Genomic DNA, 23,982 nt, shown 5'->3' with positions numbered 1-23,982 from the left:
ATTATGTATTTGCAGAGCTTTTGTGAAAAAAAATTTCAGTTTGTGTTTAACCCTTTAAGACCTACCATAGAACCAAGTCCGCCAGAGCTTATATTATATTTTTACCTGCTGTGGAGCCATTTTTGGGAGCATTTCAAGTTGCTATACATCAATACAACCATTATAGCCCAGATTTTAATAATATGTATTCATTAAGTGCATAGTAATTACATAAATTGCAAAAAAGGTCAATAAACTACAAAAAAATTGAAAATCGTTTTTGCTTTTTTAACATATATTTGTAGTTAGAGAAATTTAAGAGGCTTATCCCTCAAAACTGTAAATACAAAAAAGTTGCACAAAATAGTTTTCCACCACAGGAAATTTATTTTGAGTGTCTTCATAGTTTTATTTTTGAAATACACCAATTTTTATACACTGCAGGAAAAACGAAAATAAATATTATACTGCAAATTTGCAAATCAGCAGCATATGCATCAAAATAAACTATTTCCAGCAGTGCAATATGAGTCCTAAGCATCCCAGAAACGACACAGAAAGTCATAAAGTCAAAGATAACTTTTAAAAAGACCAGTATATGCACTGAGGCCCTGATCATAAAAAAGACTACATTTCCGCGAAAATGACGTCACTTCCGGTTTCGGGCAGGTAATGGCGGAAATGCAAAAGTTCGCGCTGACGTCTATTCCAACATAGGAAGTGTTATGAACAGCTGATTGGATCGGCACAGCTTGTTTCTGGAATATTATGTTTTTGTTCCTGCAAGCGCTTTTTATGCAGTTTTTGCAAAGCTTTATGTGGAAGGAAACCGTGACCTAGGACAAGCTGATGGCATCAGATGTAAGTACAACTCCTCCGGTTTCATATGCAAAAAAAATTATTGCGCTAGCTTACGTGGTTGCAGAGCTACCGGGATTTAAAAATAGTTACGCAAAACAGAGCGTGCCCGCTCCGATCGGCTGTAAAGGGTTAAAGGTTTGTGAAAAGGGTGCAAGGTTGTATCTTAACAATAGCTGGGTTTCATTTGACGTAGACGTGACGTCGACGTAAAGCGCGAAATTTGACTGGAGGGCGGAAGTGAAAAAGATCAGCGCAAAATCACAGACAGACAGTACGCAAAATGCCTTTGTCCTGTTGTGTTTACGGATGCTCCAGTAGGTCGACCCGAGAAACTGATAAACGGTATTTTAGGGTACCAAAAATAGCCCAACGAAGAGGAGAAAAATGGAAAATTCTAACCGAAAAACGTAGGAAAAAATGGATTTTAAATTTACGTTTACAGTCGGGAGGAGCAGAGTCTGCCAATGCCCGTGTCTGCAGCGACCACTTCGTCAGAGGTAATGTTATGTTTGCAAACGAACTTATTAGCATTATGTTGTCGTTAAATTCTCGTTTACTTAGTGCTTTTAAGTTAGTAGTCTAATATTGACTTGATTGGGACTATAGGCTGCCCAAGTGCTTTGGATGACGAAGAGTCGGAGGACTGGGCTCCGACGGTCAATCTCGGCTACGAACGAAAACCCAGATCGGAATCAGTTCTCAAACGAGATAAAAGAATGAAGCTTAAGGCAGAACAGCATCGATGTGCAGAGGCGATTTTGGATATGCGACAGACGGCTGAGAGCCCGGATTTGAGCCTAGTGACAGTGGAGAACCCCGAACTGCAGCTTCCAGCTGAGAATCCACAACCAGAAGACTTCAGTGTGAATGAGACATTCACTTATCCAGGTAAGATATTGTGCTGAGATGTAAAACAAACAAGAATCATGTCAAAGAGAAAAAGATGCCATTATCTGTAATGATTATGGTCCAAGTTACATATTACATGTTTGTGATTTTTTAATCACAGAGTAAATCCATACCATTTTATTCAGAAAAAAAGAAAAAGTGGCACTTATTACCGTCAGGCACACACCACAGGTTTTTGTACACTGCTGTGGTTCTTATATTGCCAGATTCCAGACAGTCTCCTTTCACAGATAAGTAAAGATATCCGTAATGTAAGGTTTCTGTGGTGAGAAACATATAAATATATTTTTTGTTTAGACGCAACATGTTTTTTTGTTGATTAAAAAAAATAATTACATTAAATTAACATAGTGAATTAAACACATTACACCAGATTCTAATAGCCCACTAAAAAACTCCTACAGTGAAAATGAGTAAAAATTGAGGTTGCCTCTATTATGCTGATTATGCTCCCCCACTGTTATATTGCAGGCTGTGCGGATGCTGGATGCCAGACAGAGCTGACGATGGATGACATCGAGAAGATGGAGGATGTTTTGAGACAGAACACAGCAGAGCTGGTTGATCTTCGGAGCAAGGCTCTGGACACACAGTTCAGCCAGGAGGCTTTTGAAAAAAATGAAGACAAGACAAAGTTCTACACAGGGCTCCCCAACTTCTTAGTTTTAATTCAGATTTTTGAACTGTGCGAGCCCTATATCACCTCGGGACCTATGTCTTTGTTGTCCAAATTTGAACAATTCATACTAGTTTTGCTGAGGCTGAGACTAAATCTGCCCCTGAAAGATTTAGCTTTCAGGTTCAATATTTCTCTGTCCACTGCTTCTAGAGTTTGGCATAAAGTAATTGACATACTTCATAAAAGGTTAGAGTTCCTAATTGAGTGGCCAGAGCGACATGTTCTTCAAGCTACGATGCCACTGAGTTTCAGACAGGCATTTGGATGTAAAGTGGCTGTGATTGTTGATTGCTTTGAAGTCTTTATTGAGAGACCATCTAATCTTCTTGCACAAGCTCAAACTTGGTCCAACTACAAGCACCATCACACTGTAAAATTTTTGATTGGTGTTGCCCCCCAAGGCTACGTCACTTACATATCTTCTGCCTGGGGAGGGAGAATTAGCAATAAGCAGATCACAATAGAGAGTGGCCTCCTAAAGAACTTGTTACCTGGAGATATTGTCCTTGCAGATCGTGGGTTCAATATTGGCGATAATGTGGGGTTTTACTGTGCTTCACTACAGACACCGGCATTCACTAAAGGGAGAAAACAGCTGTCAGCCTATGAAGTGGCAGAGACAAGGAAAATAGCCAATTTGCGTATCCATGTTGAGCGAGTCATAGGTTTAGTCAGGAGGAAATATCAAATTCTGCAGAGCAGGGCTATGCCAATAGAGAACATGTCCACAAAGCCAGGTGAGACACATGCATTGATCGACAAGATTGGGGTAATTTGTTGTGCCTTATCAAATCTCTCCGAGTCTGTTGTCCCACTGGAGTAAGGGGGGTGGGTGGTAATCAATCAGTTAAAAAAAATTAAATGTCTTGTCACTGTCACGGCTCACAGAAGGGGGTGGAGAGGAAGAGTAGTGTCCAGTATCTGCTGCTTGGCTCTGGTGATAAGTAGAACAGGGTAGAGTAATAGTAGTACCTAAGTCCTGACTCCTGATTAGTCTGTAAATGTTTTCAAATGAAATATTTTTCTCCAACTGTCATATTGTGCTGGCAGTTTGTACAGTATTATACTGTGAGATGGATTGCAATCTATTTTGTTTATTTGTTTAAAAGTCTAATCTTGTAAATAAACCACCAATGTATTATTATGCTGCCTCAATAGCATTTAATCATTGTGTAGTGTTACACAACACTTAAATGACACAATTAAATGTACAATAAAATTAAATGACAATCTGTGCTCTAATGCTACGTCAGAGCAAATACAATAGCCAGAACTCATAATGACTACCATCAGGTCATAACAATATTCAAAATGTCATTATGTTGTCGTCCTTTTATCACATTACACATGTATGTTTGTAACTTGTTGTCCCAGTATTTCTGGGAGTATACTGTTTCTAAAAAAACACTCAACTTTAGGAATCGCATCGTCCCAAAACTCAAGGTCAGGCAAAATCCTTTCAACAAATATGTCATTGCGGTTCCACACAACAAAGTCACAGTACTCTGCATTTGCAATGTGAAGCTGTGCCTGAATTTGGTAATAGTAGTCATGAGTTGGGTCCAGTGTGACATTATCCCCGTCACTGATGAGGCAGAAGCCCTTCTCCCCAGCACGCATGCGCAGGTTGACCGCATCTCTCTGAGAGTGTGGGCACTAAAATCACAGTGATGAGAACAACAATCAAGATTTATCTGATGAAACAGTGAAGAAGCAAAGATGATGGGTGTGGTCTGTGTTATCATAATCTCTCATTGCCCAAAACAAAGGTCTATTTGAGACAGACAATAAAGCCTCATCTTATCTTAATTGAACAATAGATTAGAAATTAGAAAAGGTATTTCCTGCATTTTTACTCAGTTCACTGATTCTTATGGAAAGATGTCACACCTATGGCCTTGACTACAACAGAGTCAATACCTTAATCTCGCAGATGCCAGTTCCATGACAGTCACAAGTGACTATCCCATCAGGGGTGGACCCCATGTATGGCCACTTGGGGTTCAGCCAGAGACCGCTGTCCATACATGAGAAGCCTGCATGCTCCTGGCTCATAAGCTTCTCATATGCTCCTCTGGCTTGTGCTTCATGTTTGCATCCATAACTATAAACAGTACACATGCCAAACATGAAAAGGAAATTATTACTTAGTATTGGATGTGTAAAACAGTAAAGTGATGTATTATACAATATGCCATTACCCTAAACTATACTTAGTTCTTACCCTGTATAACCCTAGCCGTATAAGCCTATAACTAACCTCCATCTTCATAACACTTTTTTAGTTACAGTTATGGACAGTTTCATACCCCAAATCTTAACTCTGCCTTACCCTACATCAAACCCTAAATACCTTGTAGCAGCTGTGGTGAACCTATATGCCTCTGGATAGCATATGGCCTTGATTAAGCTCTTTGATGGTTGCTGGGGGTTGGTCTTAAGAACTTGTTTCAGCTTAGAGGCAGTTACGCGTCCAGCTCTTTGCCTAAACCAAATACTGCTTGCACTCTGACTTCGAGTCGCCCTCTCTACAGCCTGGACTTGGGACAGGGTGAGCTCTTCAAGCTGGAAGTCCAGGCATAGCTCTTCAAGGTCTTTGGGGGGGAGCTGCAGTGTCTCTGGTGTTCTGTACTCAGGCACAGTTTTAGGAAGCATGCTAGACTGGGGGACAAATTCTTTGTGGTAAGGTTCCCTAGACATCAGTGCTGCACTCCTTGGACAGTTTTTGCTTAAACTCTCAAAAAACCTACAGTATGTCTCTGAATCTCTCTGCACTCTTGGGCATGGAAGTGATTTCCCAACCTTTTGTGTACTTGTGCAGCCATCAATGGAACACTCAAGCTTTCGTTTTTTTGACTTTGCTGAAGAGAAGTCAATCAGAGTTACTGGGCAAGCAGGAATCTGGAAAAATTAAGCCAAAGAAGATCATTAAAATTTAAAAAGCTCTTTTCCAAAACGCTATATATGCCCGGCTTGATTAGATCTACCAGGAGCTTGAAGCCCCCGCCGGTATAGCCTACAGGGTCATTGAGGCACTCAAGCTTCCCCACCACGACAAGGTAGCAGTATAGGGGAAGATATTTTATCCTACTGTCACATGAAGTCCCAATATAACATTCTTTATCCTACATTTTGCTTTTTGGCTTACCTTTTTAACATGAGATGGCATCAGCCACTTGCACTGCTCTGATGTGCATGTCGCTCTCATTTTCACCCCAGCTTCAACTGCAAAAAGAACAGCTCCAACGTGCGAGCATGATTCTGATAGTCTGGAAATAGAGCACATAATCTTTTTAACATGAAATGCAATATTTACAGTACATTTTGATGATGCATAGCTTACTAATACTAATGTGCAATGGCACTTTATTTGAAGTAACATGTTTATTCATTAACTCTTTCTCAACAGCCTATAGAGAAATCATTATCTAGGTGATGACATGACTGAATAGTTCTACCCTCTATCTGAAAAATGCATCTGAGTGTCATGAGGGATCTAAGGCAATCACACAAATTCTTAGCTGATGAATTCTTAGCTAAAAGAAAACACTCTCTCCCCACTACTACTGAAGTACACCTGCAAAATGCTAGCAGTGCCCTATGCGTATATGTGTGTGTGTGTGTGTGTATGTGTGTGTTCTCATTGCAATAACATCCTACTTAATTAGGCTACTAACCCTGCCATACAATTGCAATGGGCTGCAATCACTTCTCCATCCTCCTTTGCAATTACCCAAGTCTTCAGAGGTGTCTCGTTAGACCTCTGAGAATGGTTTACCTTGAAACAAACAACTGTCACTCTAACGAAGTCCTAAGGATTTGGCATGTTTGTTGACGTTAAAGCCGCTAACGCTAACTGTTAGCGTGTTTAAGATAAAGCAATATAAGAACAAACACTCACCCTTGCAAACACCAAACTGTATCCATCACGGAGACGTTTTGTTCCAAGGTTGTGGACCCACCCGCTGACAAAAAAATTGTACGCCTCCAGACTCTTGAAAGCTTTCATTTGCTCCCTAGTGTAGTAAGAAGTCTGGAGGACCAAGTAGTTGGTGATATCCACAGCGTCGATAGTAGGCAAATCCTTTACTTCTGTGGTGTATTCGGACATTTTCAAAGAATACGGATCACGTCCGATATATTTTTTAACTATCTGTTTATATCTCTCCCGAGAAACGGGGTCTAAAGTTGCACAATAGCTGCTCTCCTGACTCTCCACAGTGTCCTCCATGTTTACTTCCGCCCTCCACTCAAAAATCGCGCTGCCTCCGCACGTCATCAGAACCACGTGACTGCAACCCAAGTATTATGACAATGTACAAAAGCTTTAGCAAAATATTTGGTTAAATTTAGCACTATTAGGTGAAATTAAAATTTTGGGAAGAGGGAAGCAAAGGAGGGGAGAATTATTAAAAGAGAGACCTCATCATGTGTGTGTTTTTTGTGTGTGTGTCTCTCTGTGTGTGTGTGTGTGTGTGTGTGTGTGTGTGTGTGTGTGTCTAATTGTATGCTCGTGTGTGCTGATGCCATCAAAAGCAGGAATTAGATGGAGGACACAGAAGCAAACAGCATCAGATCAAAAAAGATTAAAGTAATTTCAAGAGAAATTAGTGTAGTTTCAAGCAGATTTATACGTGGGTTAATCTAATCAGTGAGTGTTTAAAAACTGAACTCAAAGCTTACATAATGTTACACAAAAACACAGATACTCACAGACCAGTTTGATTCAATGCTTAATAGTTTAATGATGCAGAAGAGAAAAAAAGTTTATGTTTTTAAGTTTTTGCTAAAGGCATTCTTTCCATTACACATTTCAATTGCTCCTTTTAAAAGACACAATCACACTTTTTTATGTCACTTGTCGCTTTGTTCCTTATGCATCGTTACAGCAAAAGAAAAAGGTAAAGATGTGAAAACAGATATTTTGAGTGATATATGAGAAGATTTCTTTCTTTTTCAGATGCCGTGCCTTCATGTCAGCCAGGAATCATCATTTACTCTTAATGCAGACAGAAGGGGCTCGGTCCTGGCAAGACTGATCATTCATACACAGGTCTCCTGTAAACACCAAAAATCAACTTTAACCGAAATTTTTGTTGCATGCACACAAAAATATGAGAAAAATGTTATGTTTTTTTTGGTTTTATGTATAATGACAATAGCACTTGTATATATTATGTACAATATTATACCTGGAAAATTCATTTCCATGCATTGCTCGCTGCCCCCCCAATTGTTAGGCTCCCCCCGACACCAGTTTGTGTATTGGAAACGTGTTCCATCGATCCAAAACCAATAACCCTCCTACAGAAAAGAAAAAAGTTAAAAATAATAAATCGTTTTTTAACAAAACTACACTTTAACATTATACATCGACTACCAAGTTTTGACACACCTGCTCATTTATTGGTTTGTCTTTACTTTCACTACTACCGACATTGTAGATACAAACTGAAGACATCAAATATATGAAACAAGATATATGGAATTATATGGCAATGGAAAAAAAGATAAGAGTGAAAAATAAGTAAAATATTCAATGGATAGATTTATGTTTTAACTGGCAGACTGGCATACCTGTTGACCATCAGAACCACCAATCCATGTCCGTCCATTAGCTCTACTCCCATCAGATATCACCTTCTGAATCAGCTGGTATTCCCCAAGGCTCTGTACAGATGCAAGGTTTGCACTCATGGACTGACAGTTTCTCTACAGTAAACAAAAAGACAGAAGAGTTACAGAAGATTTATAAAACAACCTTCATGATTACACCACCACATACATAAAAAAACATAATAAAACATACAAAGAAAAATTTACATTAACTGACAAAATTATTGATTTTAATTATCTGACCTTTTATTAATAGCTTACAATTCAACAAGTAACAAAAGTAACGTTTTTTAATAATTATTATATTGAAAGGTCTAATGATTAATACATTTACAATCATTTATCATTCAGAATTATTTCATGCAGTTAAAGTTGGTGGCTTAAACCATTTACTGCAATAATTAGCGTTATTTTTATAAATTTAAAAAAATAATATTTGCTATTATAAGCTTGGATGTATATTTCACAGTACATATAAGAACTGGTTTTAATCGAAGCAAAAATTGACAGGGGATTTATCCATGGCATAAATTGTAGGAACGTGAAACTGGAGACTTTCGTTTGTTTGCTTCTTTGTTTGTATTTCTTGTTTACTAATATATTGTTGCTGTTTACTTGTTAAAAAGTAAAGCCATATATGACATACATACATATTAGAACAAATGATAGCATTATTAAAATTCAATAAATGATAACATTAACAATGATCAATACAAACTATTATAATTTTAGACAAAATTTAACAGCACATTGGCTTTGATAACATTTTAATAATTGTCAATATAAAAATGTTTAATATAATATTAAAAAATATTATTATAAGATCTTATCCAAATATTAAAGAATCAAAGAAACGCAGTCACAGTAACTGGTGAGTCCTGATGTTATTACCTGAGCATCAACCCAGGGTAAGGGTGTAGAAACATAGAAGTAACATTTGTTGTTGTACTCAGTCCAACCAGCGGGACATGATGAGGACTTCCTGATCTTGGCAGTGACGAAAACAGTGCCATGCACTTTATACTTACAAACAATTGTTTGCACTGTTGCTCTTGGGACATGCAGCTGCTTTGAAATGGCCCCAAGTGACTTTCCTGACTTGTTCAAGTCAATAATTCGCTTTTTCAGATCCATGCTGAGCTCCTTTGACTTTCCCATTGTGGCGTTTGTGGGCGTTTGTATCCAATGAGCCCTATTTAACTGGCCTGAGAGAAGTCACCAGCTGTCGTCGCTCATAATCACTCACAAGCAGTTAAGAGGCCATGCTATGAAGCTCAGTTCACTGACAACTTTCTAAGTCACCAAAATTGCTAATTCATGTTGCTGTATGTATATTTTTGACCCAGCAGATGTGATCACTTTTTTCTGTTAACCCATAATAAAGTCATTAAAGAACCAAACTTCATGAATGTTTTTTGTGACAAAGTAGTATTTGTTCCAATCGCTCTATCAGAGAAAAATCAGAGTTTTAGAAATAACGGGACGCTCGGTAGAGCCATTATATTATATTCTTTACAAGTGTATGTAAACTTTTGACCACAACTGTACATACATATTAGAACAAATGATAGCATTATCAAAATTCAATAAAAGATAACATTAACAATGATCAATACAAACTATTATAATTTTAGACAAATTTTTAACCGCACATTGGCTTTGATAACATTTTAATAATTGTCAATATAAAAATGTTTAATATAATATTATAAAATATTATTATAAGCTCTTATCCAAATATTAAAGAATCAAAGAAACGCAGTCACAGTAACTGGTGAGTCCTGATGTTATTACCTGAGCATCAACCCAGGGTAAGGGTGTAGAAACATAGAAGTAATATTTGTTGTTGTACTCAGTCCAACCAGCGGGACATGATGAGGACTTCTTGAGAACATAGCACTCATCTGACAAGAGAAAGCAAACATATTGTGTGATAAAATGCTGACTCAATTCCCCCTTTACTGGAATAATTATAATTATGGTCATTAACTTGTGTTTTATTGGCAATAGTTTTACTTTTCCACAAATTTCAACTGGAAAATGTGTCATTTTCTTCCTTTAGATTTCTATTTTTAAAAACATGTATTTAAAAATAGATCTTATTATTTGGACAGCTGCCCATTGACATGCACAACATTCAGTATGATACTAGTAACATACTTTTATACTTACCCTGAGCAGCGGTCAGAGCCATCATTGCACAGAGAAGTGCAGATGCAGTCAGCAGCTTCATGATGATATTTAGTGTCTCTGTAAGAAACACATTAACAAAAGTGATTAGCAGTTTGATAAAGAAAGGATAGAAGATCCTCAGCATATTTGTAACATACTTGTCTGTAGAATGTCTTCTCCTCTTTCAAGTGTCAGCCTGTAGCTTCACCCTGGACTTTTGATTCTGGGTTGTTTAATACAGCTTTTTTCTTTCTTTTTCTCTTTTTTTAAGCCAGTTTATTCATTTACCAGTTTATTCATTTACCAGTTTATTTATTTACCTGCAAACAGGACAGGAAGCCTTTAAGACCTACCATAGAACCAAGTCCACCAGAGCTTATATTATATTTTTACCTGCTGTGGTGCCATTTTTGGGAGCATTTCAAGTTGCTATACATCAATACAACCATTATAGCCCAGATTTTAATAATATGTATTCATTAAGTGCATAGTAATTACATAAATTGCAAAAAAGTGCAATAAACTACAAAAAAATTGAAAATTGTTCTTGCTTTTTTAACATATATTTGTAGTTAGAGAAATTTAAGAGGCTTATCCCTCAAAACTGTAAATACAAAAAAGTTGCACAAAATAGTTTCCCACCACAGGAAATTTATTTTGAGTGTCTTCATAGTTTTATTTTTGAAATACACCAATTTTTATACACTGCAGGAAAAACGAAAATAAATATTATACTGCAAATTTGCAAAAAAGCAGCATATGCATCAAAATAAACTATTTCCAGCAGTGCAATATGAGTCCTAAGCATCCCAGAAACGACACAGAAAGTCATAAAGTCAAAGATAACTTTTAAAAAGAGCAGTATAGGCCCTGAGGCCCTGATAGTAAAAAAAGACTAAATTTCCGCGAAAATGACGTCACTTCCGGTTTCGGGCAGGTAATGGCGGAAATGCAAAAGTTCGCGCTGACGTGTATTCCAACACAGCTGATTGGATTTTTGATAATATCAACTGGGATAAAGCGTGGCTTGTTCCTTTTAGATTTTGTATTACAAACAAAGTTAGAGAATTACATTTGAAAATATTACATAACATATATCCATCCAACATGTACATTTCAAGATTCTGTGACATTGATAGAAAATACACCTTTTGTAAAACTGAACTTGAAAGTGTTACTCATTTGTTTTATGACTGTTCATACAGTGCTACATTTTGGAGAGAGCTTGAAAATTATATACTGTGCAAGACAACATACAAAATCAAAATTGAAGGGAAGAACATTATCACTTATTTTGAAACTAAAGAGAAAAAAAATGTGCCATTGTCAATCTTTATATCTTATTAGGGAAATTCCATATACATAAATGTAAATTTCAAAACTCAACCCCATCGTTTAATTTGTTTTTGATTGAAATTGAATATTATTTAAACTCTCTTAAATTAACTTATAATAAGAAAGGTTTATCACTGATTGAAATTCATTCAGAAATGTTTAACAAATGAGCTGTCACAAATACTAAAATATGAAGTCTCTCACATCCCCCCACCCTTTTTTTTTCCTTTATTTATTTGTCCTTCTTGTTTCATTGCACTGTATATTGTTGCTTTTGTTTGCCTTGTATGTCTACTATTCAGGCTGAACTGGAATGACTGGCTGTTCATTTTGTAATTTCAATAAAGTTAAAAAAAAAACAATAAAAAAAACAGCTGATCGGATCGGTAAAGCATGTTTCTGGAATATTGTGTTTTTGTTCCTGCAAGTGCTTTTTATGCAGTTTTTGCAAAGCTTTATGTGGAAGGAAACCGTGACCTAGGACAAGCTGATGGCATAAGATGTAAGTACATCTCCTCCGGTTTCATATGCAAAAAAAAAAAAATTGCGCTAGCTTACGTGGTTGCAGTGCTACTGGGATTTAAAAATAGTTATGCAAAACAGAGCGTGCCTGCTCCAATCGGCTGTAAAGGGTTAAACATTACTCATGGCACATTCTCTAAGAATAGTCATACATTAGAAGGGTTGATCAATGTGTCCTCAGATAATCCCCTCTGCCTGCCCTCCCATGGGTCTACCTGGATACAGCTTTGTCCTCTCTGAGAGAGTCTGTTTGATCATCTTCCTGGGCTAAGCTGCCATCGCATCCTGACCACCGTTGATAGGCCCAGCTGGTTACAGGAAGTGGTGAGCTTAAAGACTGCACAGTCATGTATTGCGGAATAGTCTGCACTGCAGAAATATAATAATTGCAGTGCTGGGGTTTATGTACTATGATCTAATTTATCTTAGCTGTATTCCACCACTCTTCTGTTAGTGAGACATGACAAAACCCTGTTAGCACTCTGAGTATCTCTTGTGAGCACACCCCCCCACCCCTTTGCTTTTTCATATCTGAAGATGAAACGAAATGTCGCTAACTGACTTAAACCACCTTAAGCAGCAAAAGGATCAAATTTGCAGAGCTATTTTTAGGATTTCTTTAAGAATTTATTTTGTGGTAAACTGATGACGGTATCGCTCAGGTTTCACAGAGCTTCATGTAAAGCAGACATTAATAAAAAAAAACCTTTGCTTCCTGTTTAACCACAAGGAAGCAAAGAAAAAGAAATGGTTGATTAGCACAAAAAGGTGAATTGCGTGCTTGGCGTTGCACATCATGTGAGGTATTACAGATTAGGTTGCTTCCCTGTTCCCATTTTGTACACATTAACAACATTTGTACACATACTATGTTCAAGGAAATAATAAATCTGTCAAACACCTATACTGGCACTTTGTATTTAATCATTAGTTATGATTAATTTCTGATTCTCTCCCACAGTGTCTTCATCCCATCTTCCTCCCCTCCCTGAGCCTTGCTCTGCCAGAGGTTTCTTCCTGTTAAAAGGGAGTTTTTCCTTCCCACCATTCCCAAATTGCTTGCTCATAGGCGGTCATATGATTGTTGGTTTTTTTTTGTTTTTCTCTGTATCTTTACCTTACAATATAAAGTGCCTTGAAGCAACTGTTGTTGTGATTTGGGACTGCATAAATAAAATTTAATTCCATTAATTTATGCTCTGAACCACTTATTAGTCACAATTTTCTGCTTGTCTCTTAGTATAATCCTTTTTTCAAAACATTGTAAGGTAAATGGTTTTTATCTTGGGAATGTTAAATAAAAAACAGTGCTTTTAAAGACTAAATAATTAAATACTAATTTAATAATAAGACAGCATTCAGCTGCAGCCCCACACTCAGGAGTTAACATTTTATTCCACACACACCCTTTAGCCTTTAACCCATCTTATCATTTTAGCTACTATACTGTAGGAAAGGTTTGTTTCTAGTATAGAATTGAATTGAGGAAATTCTGCAGTGTATTCTGTTCCATGATGGTATTCCCCCTTTTCACTAAAATAGATTGAATAACAGGCTGACAAACAGATGAAATAGGATGAAAAGTATTCAGAAGTCATACACAAAGGGAAAGAATAAGGGTTTCCTGTTTTACCAGACTCATCATTTCCAAAAAAAGAACAGAAAGTCACATTTAATGTGACGCTGAATGTTTGGGTGTGTGTGTAATATGCTTTGGGTTGTTTTTGAACACTTGACAGTCATCCACATCACATTACTGCATTTCTTTTATGCATTGACACAGATGGCTGAGCAAGCAAGAATGCTAAATAGGTTATTATTTTTGGTGGAATCAGGAGACTGCATGTTTGATGTGCATTTGAATATTAACTATTTCTGTTTTAGTGTTTTGGCCAGTATTTTATCAACAAGTAAAACTGTACTTGAAAACACTCATGTTAGCTGAAAACATTGTTTTCTCACTGTGTGTAGCATATAGTGACACTAAGTTGACTTCTGCTTATTTGCCGTAAACTACTGTGTGTGACACGTTAAAACTATAGTTGACACTGAGGTTGTGTATTTGGTGTTTCACTTTTGAATTTCAAAGAATCAGATTTTGCTTTCTGGAAATTCCAACCTTGGTAAATAATACACATATAATCTGAATAAAATCCAGCTGTGATGCTAATAAGTTACTAATGTTACTCAGCATTTCTCTCTTGAGGCCTTTGCACGGTCTGGTGAACATCTAACAGCAATTCACTGTTTAACATGTTAAATCTGGCATCCCTTTTTATGGGGTGACTGTAGCTCAGGCGGTAGAGCAGGTCATCTACTCATCAAAAGGTTGGTGGTTCGATTCCTGGCTTCCCCTAGTCTGCATGCCAAATATCCTTGTGCAAGATATTAACCCCAAATTGCACTTAGATCAATGCGCTTGTGTTAATGGGTGAATGCACGAGTTGTGTAAAGCGCTTTGAGTGCTCAGAAGAGTAGAAATGCGCTATATAAGAACTAGTCTATTTACCATTTTCCTGACTTCCACGGGAGGAATCTTACCAAGCTGTCTTTGATCTTCAGCCATGTCAGAGGATTTTTATTAAATACAAATCATTAAGTATAATCAAGTAAAAACAAATATGCTTTTTATTCAAATGCAATATAACCAAGTATGCCTTATAACCGAGTGTTTATATATTTTCACATAACCAAGCTTATTGTTAAAAGAGAACACAATGCATTCCTTGCTTAAGTGTTTAAGATGTTTTGACAAGACATGATACATTTCTGTATCCTTACTTTAAGCGTGAAAGATCAGATAAGCATGATATATTTCTGTATTCTTATTTTAGTGTGTGAAAGATCAGATAAGCTGACTCTATGTCTGGACTCTATGTCTGAACTTTATGTCTGAACTTTATGTCTGAACTCTCTTCTTTTCTGGTAAAAGAGGAAGTACTGTTACCCGTTTTTTGCCTTATAAATAAAGCAAGCAGCCTGTACTCGGTGTGTCTGTCTTCTCAGAGGCATTCACCCGTGTACACGTTCTTAAACTCTGAGTCGGTCTGCAGTGTCTTATTTCACTTACTTGTGTTTGAAAAAGTGTCTAACCCCTGACATTTAATTGGTCCTTCGTAGCCGGAGAACTAACTGTTATTTTTAACGTCTAGTTCTCCACAGACGGTCTTCATCGATCCTGACGTCGTGTTGCCTGCGCTGGAAAAAAACCTGTGCACAGTAAAGGAGAAAAACCGGGACCATTCGATCTCCGGTCAGCGTCTTATACAGGCTCCACGGCGCCAGGACCAGATGAGCCGGATCCAAAACGCAGCGCCACAGTAAGGTGAATATGAAACACTGCATTCCATCAAGCGCTAAAATACGTTGATATTGAGATTTTCCTTTAAAATAGTGTGTAAACCTGGTGAGCGCCGACAGATCTCAGTGTCCATGCGGGACTAAGGAGACGACAGGCAAGAGCGAGATTCTAGAAATCGCCATTAAAAGTACCGGTTGCCCTGTGTGAGCAACTGAACGGAACAGGTTCCGGTTGCCCTGTGTGAGCAGCTGAACGGAACGGTTAGAAGGTTGCACGACGAAAAATACGGAAAATCTCAATAAAAATCATAAAAGCGCGCTCTGTTTGTGTTAACAAAGAGAAGTGAGTTGTCATTTACGACCCAATACGCGGTCGAACCGCTTCTCTCAAAGTTGTTTTCCTGTGTACACTCACGTACTGGATTAAGGGTGGGACCAAGGTTGTGCGTCATCACGTAAAATCAATAACCGCTCACTCGATTAGCCAGTGAGTAGAAGCCTGTTATTGATAACCCGCCCACTTTTTCATACCAGAGACAGTGTCACAGTTCTGACGTTTAAAATGGGTAACTCTAAAACTAAAGTAAAATTAACAGCAGATGAAGCCGAAGTTTACAATATAGAACAACTGCTGCTAGGGTCAGAAGTCAAACCAACAGTCATAAACATCATGCGTTTGAAATAAATCGACTTTACAACGACACTCATACCTGTAGAATCCTGTGTGGATAATAAGAGTCCTGTGTGGACACTAAGAGAGGTCCTGTGTGGACCGAAGGTTCGAAAGTAACCTATAAGACGGGATTGCACTTCCTGTGTGGATCGCACCCGCTAAAAACTTTAACAAGGGAAGGAGTGTCGAGTAAAAGCAGGTTTTCGTTTAAGCGCGCAATGTATGTGTGTAAAGAGTAAGTACGCCTTTGAATAGAGACTCTAGGTCTCTGTACTACTCTTCTGTTTTCCTGTGAGGTATTGTGTGGTGGGGAAGAGAAAGGTTGCGCTTCATCGCATAAAATTGGGGCCGCCCTGAGTTTAGCTCAGGGTAGAAGGCTGCCTCAATAACCTCCTCCGACCTTTGTATCCACCAAACTTCATAGTGTATGTGTTGGCGGTATTAATAAAATAAAAATAAAACAAATAAACTAAAATGGGAAATAAACCCACAAGACCTGAATTAACCGCTGATGAGCAGTGGATGGAGAAAATCCATCCAGGTGCCGGCCAAAATAAGCGCAAATAGGTGGAGAAATCCAAAGAAACTAAATTGTCCTACGTGGAGACCCTCCAAACAGAACTAAATAATGAAATATAGTTGGCATGACGATCATGCCCAGATTGTATGAAATAAATAAAAGGAAATCATTCATATGAAGACCTTTTCTATAAAAAAGAGAGATGCATAAGGTAGATTAAGGCTGTGTCATTGTTCAGCCAAGGAAAGTGTGTGAAAAGATAAATGTCTCCAGCTTGGAAATGGGTGAGAACTGCAGCTCTCCCACAGTCCTTGATGGATACAAAATAAAATATAATAATAAACTACTTGGTTCGACATGCAACAGAGAGAATGAATGTGAATGAAGGTTGGATCTGAGATGAGGCAAACAGAAAACCAGTCTAAAAGTAGGCACAAACCTGTTCAGAGAAAAAGCAAATTTGTACAGATTGGATGAACTATAAATTATCTGTTTGCTGAGTAAGATGATCCTAACTATTAAATTAGCTTAGTAGTAGTATAGTGATATACACTAATGAAATATTGTAATATACTATTGTCATTATATAGACAGAAAAATATGATAATAATTAATAAAGATATAATATTAATATTGTTATGAAGTAGTCTGCATTAAGTTTAAGGTTTGCTCAAACTCAGTATAATGACATATGAGATGAAGAAAATAAAGGCAATATCTAAACCAATTAGGTGCATAGAGGCACTTAACCTGTTTGAAAACCTGTAATTTATCCTAGATAAATATTACTGAGATACAGAGCACATCTATAATAACAACTAATAAGCCAAACCCTGTAGAAAATAACTAAACCTACAGGATTATGAAGCTGAATTAAATGTGTGGACACCGCTAAGCTGATGAGCATGTTCCACATTTTCTTTTCTTTTTATTTATTTGTTTCTTTTAGAGCAGAAGCTGCTGTAACACACCAAAAGAAAGACTCTAGGTCTGACCAACCGTCTCAGTCGTGGGCAAAAAGATACCAGTCAATAAAATTCTAAAAGATAATTTATTGACGAAAAATATATCAAGAGATAATAGATAAAACAGTCCAGTTTCCCACTTATGAATTGTATAAACACACACAGTCCAAAGGCCAGAGCCAGCTATGCCACACAGCCAAGTTGCACTCCACATGTTGCCTTTAACAGGGTTAGAAGTTGTCCTTGGAGACCCACCACCCTGCAAGCATATAGTCAGTGGTCACTCAAGCCTCTGGAACCCAGCTGTCTTTAGGCTGTGGCATATAATAGGCCCTGGACTGCACAGAGAGACAAAACGACACACTTAATATAAAATTCATAGCGCAAAACCAATCCATCCCATATCTGATTTCATCACATTACATACCTGCACAGAGAGACAAAACGAAACAGCAGTGTTTGTAGTGTGGGCTATAAGTAGACCAGTGTATCAGTGCAATCAAGTACACCTGCCTCTAATTAGTCCAACCTGATTCGAGCCATTGGCTAACCAAAAATGTGACACACACAACGCCACTCCCAACCCAGTGCAACTTCACACAATAATATGGAGCTGAATTAACACAGGCACATTAGTCTACCATATTACAAGCTGCATGCTATTAAAAGCCAACATATGCAGACTTCTGCCTTGTTCGGGTGGCAGCATTTTTTTTTTTCTTTTTTCTTTTGTGTCCTGACACGTTTATGTTTTATGTTTTTGTTTGATTATTTTGTTGATTTTGGAAACGAATTTAAACGAACTTGTGACAATACTTGAGAATCACAGTGACACATGGTGATTAGGCATATGATTGAAAAATGCCTAGGTTTAGAGCTGTGAGCTATGAGCTATGAAAAATGCAAAGTTAAATATATATATATATTTGTATAAATGGAAAACAACCTTATCTTGAAAGTTTGAAATGTGTGAGATCCATGAATTGTTTGAAGAACTAGAACCGTGGAGAGGAAGGTCACTTCACACGAGATTGTAGGGGTAGGCCACAGAGAAATAATGCAAAACAGTTCTGAGGCAGCCACTTACAGTTTTCAAAGGACAAATTAGTTGTAAAGTCAGCTTCAGGCCACACAACTGTACAACAATTAACTGCCCCTTTAGAACTAGTACATACAGCAAGTGGCCGCAGGTGCTTTATTAAATGCATATATGACCCGTCGTGTCCAGTAAAGTTGTTAAGTAGAGACGCTCTGACAAAACTTAAGATAGCAGTCATGCCATTCTTTTCTGGTATTACACCTGAGTGCATACTAAATGACACCCGCCACATCCACTTTCCAGAAACCGACCGAGTATCACAACATTCTGCGATTTAAACAAACCCCAGGCCCAGATCCACCTTATGATCAGCAAGTGTGGAAGCTAGGAGAACAGCATTTGACCTTACAGCACAGGCCTAAATTGTGTAGGTTACGCAGTAACAACAGATAGTAAAATAATAGAAGCAAAACCGTTTTCTTCTTCATGTTCTGCACAGAGCGCTGAGCTGATAGCTGTGATACGCGAAAGCTAAATACAAAAAGACAAACTAATAAACATACATACAGACAGCCAGTATGTTTTCTCTGCTGTGCATCATTTTGCAAAAAATTTGGCATAAACTGACTCTTTCATTACTACAGGCAACAATTTTGCAGACAGAGCAGCAAAACAGGCGGCACAAAAGACAAACATAACATTGATGGCAGTAAACACACATCAGATTTCACTGGATGTGTTGCAAAATGAACAAAAAGCAGCAAGCACAGCAGAGCAGGCAAAATGGCTAAAACACGGTGCAGTTCTGACAAACAACTTAATGATGTGTTATGGCAAGCCAGTGTTGCCAAAAATTCCTCCACGAAATGGCGGCATTAGTGACTCATGGCTGTACGCATTTGTCAACGGGGGGAATGCCCTGTATTGTCAACTCTCATTTCTACACTATAAATTTTGAAACCTCAGCAAAACAATTTGTCAGAACATGCATGACCTGTCGAAAATATAATGCTCAGGGAAACCTGAGACCACACAATCCATATGGACTTTATTGAGCTAAAGGAATGCCAAGGGTAAAAATACGCCCTAGTGGTTATAGATGTATTCTCAAAGTGGCCAGAAATCTACCCAGTGAAAAAGGCAGATATAATTTCAGTAGCAAAATGTATGTCTAAATTGTAGGAAAATAAAGAGATGATTGTAAATGACGAAGAATGTAATGATGTCTATCAAGTGTCTTGCAGATCACAGCCCGGTGACTGGGTTATGATCAAAGTGCTCCAAAGGAAAAACTGGAGCTTGCAAAATAGCGGAACGACCATCTTGCATCCATCAGAGTCACTGCAGGCGAGTAAGTGAAGCCATCTAAACACAGCTGACAGCAGGCGTGCCCACTTGTTGTGATCTCGCCCAGTGGAGGGGTCAGCTTTCCTGGCCGGGGGGAACTATTCGCGACAGGAGGGTGTGTCCCGTCGTCATGCGGTGGTGGCTTTTGATAACTGCAGCGGCCCTGACCGTGGCCGGGCTCCTCATCTTTGCTTCCGTGAGGGACAATAAGTCACGCTATATGAAGAAAAGGCAGACACTGTATGACAAAGGAAAGTACACCAAGTTTCCCCATGGCTATGCCACTAATTTCTGGTGGCAGTTTATGAACACTACAGCTTACTGGAATAATAAAACTGACTGCTATGCAAATACATACACACTTTCTGCCCACCGAGGAACGAGAGGAAGTGTATGGACTGTTCACTCAACGAAACCTGTGCCAGTAACGCGACACTGATGAGCCTCAACTGTCGCTCCAACTACAGCTACCGAATGATACTACAAACAAAGACTCATTACCAGACAGGATGTGCACGGACGGCACCAAGCAGTAAAGGAACCAGAGTTTCGCATCTGAGGAGGAGTGAAATTCTTACAGAGCTTGATCCCCGGCATTGGAGCTGCCGAGGTGCGGGATCACGTGGAAATCAACCGATATGCTCTGCTACGACGCATCAACTTTGACAAAGACCCTGGGACCGGCTTTAGCAGGAGAACAGAAGGCCATCAGAACGATGGTGTTGCAGAACAGACTGACACTAGACCTGCTAACAGCATCACAAGGAGGAGTATGTAAGCGGAGACACTTATGAAGCTTTGCAGAATTTGACCATTCTGCAGAAATATGTCACTGACCACACATCTGGAGCAGCTACACCGCCATGTCTAAGACTAATTATTTCAAAGATGATAACAACTACAATGACTGCTTATGTTGCCCTGCCTCAAGAAGAACAGCATCCCGTTGCAATTCTGTTAGAGGAGAACTTGTAATAACTGCTAATGACTGACGTGGTGATTAAATATGACTTGTCAAGTGATCACGCACTGATTAACACATTAGTAGTTTATGCAGGTTTTCATCATTTTACCTATAAGGTTTTCATTCTTTTATTTTTTGAAGTTTTCATTTTAAATATTAGGTTTTCATCATTTTTAAATACCAAGCTATGATTTTCTTTGTTCTTTTTATTATTTTATTTTGTTTTATTCTTTAGACCAAATGATTTCCATATCTGCTTTGCTGACATTTTGAAAATTAAAAAAATGGCTTAATATACTTAATAAATAACCTTCACAGACAATTGTTGTATACATTTTAAACATGTGAAATATATTAACATCAGGAGGGAATGTCAGAGGATTTTTATTAAATACAAATCATTGAGTGTAATCAAGTAAAAACAAATATGCTTTTTATTCAAATGCAATATAACCAAGTATGCCTTATAACCGAGTGTTCATATATTTTCACATAACCAAGCTTATTGTTAAAAGAGAACACAATGCATTCCTTGCTTAAGTGTTTAAGATGTTTTGACAAGACATGATATATTTCTGTATCCTTACTTTAAGCGTGAAAGATCAGATAAGCATGATATATTTCTGTATTCTTATTTTAGTGTGTGAAAGATCAGATAAGCTGACTCTATGTCTGAACTTTATGTCTGAACTTTATGTCTGAACTCTCCTCTTTTCTGGTAAAAGAGGAAGTACTGTTACCCATTTTTTGCCTTATAAATAAAGCAAGCAGCCTGTACTCGGTGTGTCTGTCTTCTCAGAGGCATTCACCCGTGTACACGTTCTTTGAAAACTCTCTGACTGTCTTGTATTCCTTCTTAGTATATAATGTCAACAAACCACTGACATGTTCCCACATCAGTCAGGTCACGTGTTCTCCAGTGGGGTCACACCGCCCGCTTTTCCTGCCACCCTGGACTTCATCGCACGATCTCCTTTTTGCAACGTTACTTCTGGTGGCCCTCCCTGATAAAAGACACTAGAGACTATGTGACCGCCTGTCCAACGCTCAAAACAAGCGGCCCAACCAACCGCCGTCCGGGTTGCTCCAGCCTCTCCCCACTCCTGGCCGGCCCTGGTCCCACATCGCCCTGGACTTCGTCACGGGTCTGCCGTCCTCTTCAGGTAACACAGTAATACTAACCATTGTGGACCGTTTTTCGAAGGCTGCACATTTTGTTGCCCTCACAAAGCTCCCGACCACACTGGAGACTGCTCGACTGCTCACGGCACATGTGTTTAGGCTGCACGGCATCCCTGACGACATCGTTTCCGACAGAGGCCCTCAGTTCACCTCGCGGGTTTGGAAAGAGTTCTGCACGACCCTGGGCGCAAAGGTTAGTCTTTCCTCTGGTTTTCACCCTCAGACCAACGGACAGACGGAGCGTGCCAACCAGGAGCTGGAAGCTGCCCTTCGCTGTGTTGTCTCCCACAATCAAGGCACCTGGAGCGACCAGTTACCATGGATTGAGTACGCTCATAACAACCTCACGTCGTCCGCCACGGGAATGTCGCCGTTCGAGGCTTCCCTGGGGTACCAACCGCCGCTGTTTCCTGCTCTTGAAGGCGAGCATGCGGTCCCCTCTCTGCAACACCACCTCCGAAGGTGCCGTCGGGCCTGGCGTACTACCCGAGCAGCCCTACTCCGAACTAAGGAGCGAAACAAGGCCCTCGCTGTTCGCCGTCGGACCCCCGCCCCTGCATACGCCGCGGGTCAGAAGGTATGGCTGTCCACTCGCTTTGTACCTATACGCGCTGAGTCTAAGAAACTGGCGCCCACCTTCCTTGGGCCTTTTGAAATTGACTCTGTTGTCAACCCGGTGTCTGTTCGCCTGAAGCTGCCGCGCAATATGCGCATACACAACGTCTTCCACGTCTCTCAGGTCAAGCCCGTGCTCTCCAGCCCGCTGTGCCCCCCTCTTAGGACCCCTCCGCCCACCCAGCTTGTGGATGGTCAGGAGGTGTACGCCATCACTCGTATTATGGACTCTCGACGCCGGGGAAGGGGTTTCCAGTACCTGGTGGATTGGGAGGGCTACGGGCCGGAGGAACGCTCCTGGGTGCCCCGGTCGGCTGTCCTGGCCAAGGAGTTGATCCGGGACTTCCATCGTCGGCATCCGGGTAAGCCTGGTGGGTCGCCGGGAGGCTCCCGTTGAGGGGGGGGTACTGTCATGGTCCCCGTGCCTGCTCGGTTGGCCCTGTGTGGCTACATGTTATGTTTTGTCCATTCTCTCCTCTCTCTCTGCTCGCTGCCTGGGCGGAGCTCATTGTGAGCTCCCGGCCTCCACCACCTGTAGGCAATCACCTGTGGCTCCTCACCTTGTTTGCTCCCGCTACTTAAGGCAGTGACTGAGAGCACCTCGCTGCTGGACTATTGAGTAACGCTCGTCAGTGCTACTTTAGACTCAGCCAGTTTTGAGCTCTGTCCGTGAAAGTTCCGTGCTAACTTTTGTTCTCTGTATGCAGATCTCTCGTGCTTGGTTTGGGGACTCTGGACACTTTTCCCGACTCCTCTCGGCACCCCTAGGAACCCTGGCCCCCTTCTCCTTCACCTGTATATATTGCACCTGGAGTGTGTAAATAAACGTGTTTTTCTGAGATTTCAGTTTGCGCCGAGTCCTCCCTGCTCCGCCGTGACACCTATGTTGTTGGAGAGAGAAATAACATCGTGGAAGAGACATAAAGTGATTAAAAAATGTCCTAAATGCATTTAGAGTTTATTTAGAACTACAAATTAAATTTCTTTTAGCAATTATTGTTTTTTTTAATGTCACAATTCCAACCCTGCTCCTTTACCCGGGCTTGGACCGGCAAAAGTGACCTGAAATAGGCACTCTGGTGGAGTTACTTTGTGTGTGTGTGTTTATAAGTAGTTTTAAACCTTGTGATCCACAAAACAGCATAAGAGTAAAAGAGTAAAAGAAGAACTGACTGCGTTACAGCACCCGCTGCTTGTTGAGAGCAAAAGCGATACGTGCTTACACGTCTTTTTTTAGCCACTATTTTTAGAGAAAAACTCACTAAGGGGTCTGAAAACTTGCTAAATATAGCGACAAATTCGCT

The 23,982-nt window shown here is 39.5% G+C and overlaps 3 protein-coding genes across 6 annotated transcripts; 1 reads left to right on the top strand and 2 right to left on the bottom strand.

Annotated features, from left to right (window-relative positions):
- The first annotated feature begins 1,013 nt into the window (after positions 1-1,013).
- Positions 1,014-3,572, top strand: LOC113008440 (uncharacterized). Its single transcript, XM_026145851.2, has 3 exons — positions 1,014-1,337; positions 1,447-1,728; positions 2,221-3,572. The coding sequence occupies exons 1-3, from the start codon at positions 1,121-1,123 to the stop codon at positions 3,249-3,251; spliced, it is 1,530 nt and encodes a 509-aa protein (XP_026001636.2). The 5' UTR covers positions 1,014-1,120; the 3' UTR covers positions 3,252-3,572.
- Positions 3,573-3,642: 70 nt separating this feature from the next.
- On the bottom strand, positions 3,643-6,731 carry LOC113008441 (uncharacterized). Of its 4 annotated transcripts, none has more exons than XR_013903402.1 (5): positions 6,330-6,680; positions 5,577-5,697; positions 5,231-5,329; positions 4,349-4,532; positions 3,945-4,084 (listed from the first exon to the last, which is right to left on the bottom strand). XR_013903402.1 is itself a non-coding variant. In XM_080293219.1 (5 exons), exons 1-5 carry the CDS (start codon positions 6,705-6,707, stop codon positions 4,515-4,517), a joined length of 717 nt encoding a protein of 238 aa, XP_080149345.1. In that variant the 5' UTR covers positions 6,708-6,731; the 3' UTR covers positions 4,354-4,514. The 4 variants fall into 4 exon arrangements, 3 of the variants coding, with proteins under 3 accessions (XP_080149346.1, XP_080149337.1, XP_080149345.1); XM_080293219.1 differs by lacking the exon at positions 3,945-4,084 and adding an exon at positions 6,106-6,206 and having other exon boundaries at positions 4,354-4,532; positions 6,330-6,731; XM_080293211.1 differs by lacking the exons at positions 5,231-5,329; positions 5,577-5,697 and adding an exon at positions 6,106-6,206 and having other exon boundaries at positions 3,648-4,084; positions 6,330-6,731.
- A 417-nt stretch (positions 6,732-7,148) lies between these two features.
- On the bottom strand, positions 7,149-10,455 carry LOC113009146 (ladderlectin-like). Its single transcript, XM_026147299.2, has 6 exons — positions 10,375-10,455; positions 10,217-10,294; positions 9,839-9,948; positions 8,006-8,140; positions 7,621-7,732; positions 7,149-7,486 (listed from the first exon to the last, which is right to left on the bottom strand). The coding sequence occupies exons 2-6, from the start codon at positions 10,275-10,277 to the stop codon at positions 7,419-7,421; spliced, it is 486 nt and encodes a 161-aa protein (XP_026003084.1). The 5' UTR covers positions 10,278-10,294; positions 10,375-10,455; the 3' UTR covers positions 7,149-7,418.
- Between the last annotated feature and the right edge of the window lie 13,527 nt (positions 10,456-23,982).

Source organism: Astatotilapia calliptera, chromosome 3 (assembly GCF_964374335.1).
Source record: "Astatotilapia calliptera chromosome 3, fAstCal68.1, whole genome shotgun sequence".
NCBI lineage: Eukaryota > Metazoa > Chordata > Actinopteri > Cichliformes > Cichlidae > Astatotilapia > Astatotilapia calliptera.
Note: the sequence above shows the minus strand (reverse complement) of the source record. Positions and strands in the feature narration are given on the sequence as shown.

Excerpts from the sequence above, each read along its gene's own strand:
- LOC113008440 (XM_026145851.2), top strand. The coding sequence starts at position 1,121 with ATGCCTTTGTCCTGTTGTGTTTACGGATGCTCCAGTAGGTCGACCCGA. Across the intron at positions 1,338-1,446 it reads CAGCGACCACTTCGTCAGAG|GCTGCCCAAGTGCTTTGGAT; the intron begins GTAATGTTATGT and ends TTGGGACTATAG. Across the intron at positions 1,729-2,220 it reads TGAGACATTCACTTATCCAG|GCTGTGCGGATGCTGGATGC; the intron begins GTAAGATATTGT and ends GTTATATTGCAG.
- LOC113008441 (XM_080293211.1), bottom strand. The coding sequence starts at position 6,707 with ATGACGTGCGGAGGCAGCGCGATTTTTGAGTGGAGGGCGGAAGTAAAC. Across the intron at positions 6,207-6,329 it reads ACAGTTTGGTGTTTGCAAGG|GTAAACCATTCTCAGAGGTC; the intron begins GTGAGTGTTTGT and ends GTTTGTTTCAAG. Across the intron at positions 4,085-4,348 it reads CTGGCATCTGCGAGATTAAG|TGCCCACACTCTCAGAGAGA; the intron begins GTATTGACTCTG and ends CTGTGATTTTAG.
- LOC113009146 (XM_026147299.2), bottom strand. The coding sequence starts at position 10,277 with ATGAAGCTGCTGACTGCATCTGCACTTCTCTGTGCAATGATGGCTCTG. Across the intron at positions 7,733-8,005 it reads GTGGTTCTGATGGTCAACAG|GAGGGTTATTGGTTTTGGAT; the intron begins GTATGCCAGTCT and ends TCTTTTCTGTAG. Across the intron at positions 7,487-7,620 it reads CATGGAAATGAATTTTCCAG|GAGACCTGTGTATGAATGAT; the intron begins GTATAATATTGT and ends TGGTGTTTACAG.